Source organism: Antrostomus carolinensis, unplaced genomic scaffold, assembly GCF_000700745.2.
Source record: "Antrostomus carolinensis isolate BGI_N321 unplaced genomic scaffold, ASM70074v2 scaffold33376, whole genome shotgun sequence".
NCBI classification, from domain to species: domain Eukaryota; kingdom Metazoa; phylum Chordata; class Aves; order Caprimulgiformes; family Caprimulgidae; genus Antrostomus; species Antrostomus carolinensis.
Genome location: NW_010321725.1, coordinates 443 through 6,152, shown reverse-complemented (window position 1 = coordinate 6,152; position 5,710 = coordinate 443). Strand labels below are relative to the sequence as shown.

Genomic DNA, 5,710 nt, shown 5'->3' with positions numbered 1-5,710 from the left:
GGGGGCTCTGGTGCCCGAGTTCATTTGCCAGCTGCTGTGTTCGTGTTAATTACCTGCTGCACAGAGACAGCCTAGCAGCTGCCTTGGGCCTCACACCCCATAGGAGGGGACGCTCCTCTGTGCCCCATGAATGTACCTAAGAGGATGTGACAGGAGTGGAACTGGTGGCACGGGGCGGGCTGGGAAGCTTGAGGGTGGCACCGCTGACAAGAAAAAGCATCTCAAGGCCCGAGGTCCCCGTTACCAGCAGGACTCACGGTTCCTCAGTCCATTCAGCAGCCGTGGATGAAGAGAGGGATGGTTTGGGCTCAGGAGGGGGGGTGTGGTGTGTGAGGGGGGTCGGTGGTGAAATCAATACGTGTCATTGGGTATCAATGACCCGCCTGGTCCGGTTTTATCCACAGCACTGTGGGGTCTGGGTCCAGACACGGCCATGCAAACATTTCTAAAAAGCTGAGTAACAGAAATGTTTCTTTGCATTTGATTTTGCAAAGGGTTAATTTTATAAATCCTGAATTTTGGATCAGATTTGAGATCAATTCTTTGGACCAGACTTTACCCGAATGCTGCTGCTGCTCCTGTAGTGCCGGTGCTGTGAGGATGTATCAGGTTAAAACAAACGTTATTGTCAAACTGTTTGTATTGTTGTGAAATTGTTTACAAATATGTTCAGGGTGAATGTCAGGAGGATGGAGCCAGGCTCTTCTCAGTGATGCCCAATGGTAGGACAAGGGGCAATGGGTGTGAGCTGGAACACAGGAGGTTCTGCTTCAACTTGAGAAGAAACTTCTTTCCAGTGAGGGTGCCAGAGCCCTGGGACAGGCTGCCCAGGGAGGGTGTGGAGTCTCCTTCTCTGGAGACATTCAGGACCCGCCTGGACGCCTTCCTGTGTGATCTCATTGAGGTTCCTGCTCCGGCAGGGGGGTTGGACTGGATGAGCTTTCGAGGTCCCTTCCAATCCCCCTCATCCTGTGATTCTGTGAAATAATCACTAAGCAAGATGCTTGAGTTGCAGGAGAGGTGTTGGTTTGTCATCAGCTCAGTTAATTAGTCCAAAGGTGGCGGTGTTAATTCAGATCACTTCATCACCCTGCAATCCCTGCTGCAGCAACGCTGATCCACTTACCTGAGAGGTTTCCCCTGGCCAGGGTGAAGCCACGACGGCCTCAGCGATCAAGAGCTGGGCTGAGGGCTGAGGCGTCCACCAGGCGCTTCTGCATCAGCTGCATCTATCGAGCTGTGTGCCTTCCTCAGAAACAGGCTGCTGCTCACAGGCCCAGGATTAGCTGCCCCCGGTGACCTGATCTCCTCTGGGGATTCTGCTAAAATTACGGGCAGCGCAAGACTGTCGATAAAAGCTCTGGTTTGGGTGGAGAGCCGCCAGCATTGTCTGAGCACGGGAACGGAGCCAGAGCTCCTGCCCTTCAGCTGGCTCTTGTCCTTCCCCTGAGAAGGGGAGAGAGAGAGAGAAGAGCCCATTTAGGCTCGTGTTCTTCAGGTATCTGTACACTTGAGTGCTTCAGTTGTTCCCTGGCCAACTTGTATCTTAATGCTCGCTTCTCAGACGTGCTGAAAATCATTTGGCTTCCGTGGATGTTGTTTGGAGCTGGAGCTGTGCAACGGTCCTGGAAATCAGGCAGCAGCTGTCTGCTCTGGGGTTTATAAAATTAGCACATACTTCTGTAAGGGCAAAGGGTCTGTTTGCAGAGCATAACCTGGTGTTAGTACTCTGCTTCCTCTCAGCGCAGAGGGGCGGTCAGCAGGCTGCTGCAGCTCTGGATCAGCCTTGTGCTGGGGAATAATAAGGCAGAACAGGACCCTGATGCTTAAAATCAGAGCAAGGCTCCACATGCTGCTGCACGGGCATGGCCTGGGCATCGGCTTGAGGCTGCTGCTTGTGGGGTTCTCAGAGAGACCAGGCTGCTGTTTTCTTGCAGGCAGAGCTGATTGTGGGTGATCAGAGCGGTGCCATTCACATCTGGGACCTGAAGACCGACCACAACGAGCAGCTGATCCCAGAGCCTGAAGTTTCTGTGAATTCTGTTCACATTGACCCCGACGCCAGTTACATGGCAGCTGTCAACAGCTCGGTGAGCTCCGCCGGCCTCGAGCACGGGATGGGATTTAGGGTGCTCGGGCAGCTGCTGGGCTGTGCCTCCCGCGGGCAGAGGAGCTGATCTGCACGGGCCGGCTCTGCCTGCAGCGTTGCTGGGCTGGGGAAAGCCCAGGCTGCTCTTGGGTGGGTGGGTGAGTGACCACCAGCCCAGCCACTGATCCCCCTGTCTCACTGCAGGGAAATTGCTACGTGTGGAACCTGACGGGTGGCATCGGCGAGGAGGTGACCCAGCTGATCCCCAAGACCAAGATCCCAGCGCACAACCGCTACGCCCTCCAGTGCAAGTTCAGCCCCGACTCCACGTGAGTGGGTCCAGCCCCTCGCTGACCCGTGATGGCAGCGGACGGTCCCTTCCGGGCAGGCAGAGACCAGCTGTGCCTCCAGCTGCTGGCTGGGGCTGGCTCCACACTGCCCTGCAGGTCCCCTGGGGAGGAGCGGGACAGGAGACACAGGTGGGGCTGGGTTGGTGGCAGTGGCCTCCCAGCTTTGTGCTCTGTGATCTCAGCAAGCTTTGCAGCCTTGAGCTGTTCTTACAGCTGGGGTCGAATTGTTGATCTCTGTGAACAAAGCAGTGAACCTGGTGTCCTCCTTCTCCGAGTCTGTGCGGCTTGAATCTCATAAGGCAGATGATTGAGGGTGTAAAGGAGCCTGATGGCAATGAAGGCAGCTCTCCAGTTCATTACTGTTCCTGGCCCACGCTAACGAGAGGCCCTTGGGCGTACAGTGTGACTAACGAGGTTGCCCTTGCGCGTCTCTTCCTTGCAGGCTCTTGGCTACATGTTCTGCAGATCAGACGTGTAAGATCTGGAGGACTTCAAACTTCTCTCTGATGACAGAGCTGAGCATTAAGAGCAATAACCCAGGGGAAACGTCTCGGGGCTGGATGTGGGACTGTGCCTTCTCCGGGGACTCCCAGTACATCGTCACCGGTGAGGCGCTGCTGCTCTCCTGCCCTTGGCCCATCGTTTGATCTGGGCTGCGCCAGGTCCCCGGCAGCAGAGCCCCCCGCCAGCACAGCACCTGGCAGTTCCTCCAGCTGGGACCTTGCCAAAGCCTCACACCCACAACACAGTCTGCTAACTCCCTTCAGCATTCCCTTCCCCTGGAAGTGTTGAAGGCCAGGCTGGATGAGGCTTTGAGCAACCTGGTCTAGTGGAAGGTGTCCCTGCTGCTGGCAGGGGGGTTGGGACTGGATGAGCTTTAAGGTCCCTTCCAACCCAAACCAGTCTGGGATTCTCTGACTGTGCCTGTGCTGCAATAGAGCATCTGTTGTAACTGGAGAGATTCCCTTCACGGGTGCAGGTTATTTCACCTGGGATCAATGCTGCCTGCAGGACTTGCAGCGTGACAGTCCCTTCAAAACACACAGGTTGAAATCTCCACAGTAACTTCTCTGAAATAATTAAAACCTCACACAGTACAGAAGTGCACTGAGCTTGTTCAGCATAGCTCCCTCACCTGCCCTAATAACGGTGTCAACTGAAGCAAGAGGAAAGTCTTTCTTACAATAATTAAAAAAAAAAGGGTAATACAATATATCCCCATTCTCTCTTCACTTTCTGTTCCAGCCTCCTCTGATAACCTGGCCAGACTTTGGTGTGTGGAGACAGGAGAGATCAAGAGGGAATACAGCGGCCACCAGAAAGCAGTCGTCTGCCTCGCGTTCAACGACAGCGTGTTGGGATAACAGCCACGTGTGGGGAGGAAGGGACCTCTGCTCGTGTCCCCTTGTCTCACAGTGACAGGGACCCGCTCTGCAGCCTGAGACCCCCACTGGTGACCACCCCTCCTCTGACGGAGAGGGCAGCTGCATCTGCCCGGGGTGAGACCAGGCTTCAGCTCCGAGCGGATCGTCACTGGAATGTGTGTGGCCTCTAAGGGAAGACACTTGGACAAAAGGGAATGGGAGAGGGAGGCTCGAGCCCGCTGAGGGGAGCTGGGTGTGGTTCAGCTGGAGGAATCTCTGTGGCATCTGTTACTGACAGCTTTGTGATGTTCTTGTGCCCCAAAGTGGTAAAAAAAATAATAAATCAGCCTTTCTAAATGCTGGAAGAGGCTGAGCAAAGAGAGGGAAGGCAGCTGGTTTCTTGTTTTGCAATCCCTTTATTCAAAGTCTATTTCACAGACTTGGGGAGCTGCACTCTTACAAAGCCAACCACCCCCAATCAGTGTAACAGCCTGGTGCTGAGCAGGGCACGCGGCCATAAAACACGAGCTACCCCACGCGGTTCCTCTAGGCCTGGATCTCCTAATACCTACGTACAAGGTGCAGCCCTGGAGCAGAGCTGCAAATAAAGTGTCTGTACTGAGCAGAGTCCTGTTGTTTTTCTAAAAGAAACTCTCCTGAACTGCAGCTTGTAGGTGTTACCTTCCTTGTTGAAATCAGAGGCTTTCCAGGAATCCAGTTCAAGTACGTAGAGCGGCGAGAGGGCAGCCGGGGCTGCAGGACTCAGTCGGGGAGGTAATAGAAGCAGATGGACACGCAAACGTTGCTTGGAAAACAGATGTCGATGCAAAGGTAGATCAGGCGCTGCTTCCCCGGACCTGCCAAACGAGCAAGGACAGCAGCAGGGTGAGGGGAGTGCTTGTGTGGTTCTGCAGGGTCCCTGGGGAGCCAAACAAGTGGAAAGCCTCAGGGAACGACCTTTCTCTTTAAAGCTGGAGTCACACAGCACAGAGCAGGAGCTCCAGGCTGCTTTTGGTGAAGCTGAAGCTGAGGAGCGTTAAGCCACCAGCCTGGCAGGGGCTGCTCCGTGCTGTGGCTCTTGCCGGCCCGGGGAGGGGGTGCAGAGCCTTTCCCAGCCAGCAGCCTGGTTCACTGCGGGTTGGGGGGATGAGCCAGCACTGAACAAGGGGTTGAGTTTGAACTGGAGGTCACCTCCCCCTGTCCTGGGCCTTGGCAGCCCGTCCTGGGACGTGCATCAGCTTTTGCACAGCAGAACCTGCTCCTCTCAGATGTACCAGAAACTATCGCGCTTCCCTCTTCTGCAAAGGGAAATGTACAACTTACCCTCCCCTCTGCTGACCCAGAAGATGGACATCTGCTCACACAGGGTCTGGACAGCCTCCCCCAAGCTTTCGGGGTCCACCTGCTCCCCCCCCAGAATGCCCAGGAACTCCCGGTAGTACTTGGTCTGGTTATTCTGACGCAGCAGCTGATCAGCCTGAAAGAAACATCCCTGTTAATCCCTCCCAAAGCCCTTTGTTCCCCTGGCACTGCCCTCCCGCCCCGCAGCCCTTCGAGGCCCCTGAGGAGCAGTCTCTACCCGGCAGGAAGGGCAGGTTTCTCCCGACATCCCACAGCCCCTCGCTCGCCCTGCAGCTGGGGAAGCAGGGGATGCAGTTCCTCCTGGGCCCCTCGCTGGGCTGCCTTGTCCCCAGACCCCGTTGTGCCAGGTGCCACAACAGCCACAGCCCGCTGGCACAGGAGTGTGGGTCTGACCCACGCCTGCCCACCCAGCACCGCTGCACCACAGCCACAGTGACCCCCGGCAGCCCTGTCCCCTTTCCATGCCCAGTGCCAGAGCCCCCAGCAGTGGGTGTGACACAGATCAACGTCCTTCAGCCCCACGGTGGCTGGGATGGGCCAAGGGT

The 5,710-nt window shown here is 56.0% G+C and overlaps 1 protein-coding gene across 1 annotated transcript; it reads left to right on the top strand.

Moving 5' to 3' along the window:
- Positions 1 to 1,937: 1,937 nt before the first annotated feature.
- On the top strand, positions 1,938 to 3,803 carry MLST8 (MTOR associated protein MLST8; the record flags this gene model as incomplete). Its single annotated transcript, XM_010170048.1, has 4 exons — positions 1,938 to 2,090; positions 2,294 to 2,418; positions 2,882 to 3,045; positions 3,685 to 3,803. Coding segments are annotated over 4 exons (561 nt in total), but the record flags the coding sequence as incomplete, so codon positions are not given.
- Positions 3,804 to 5,710: the final 1,907 nt, after the last annotated feature.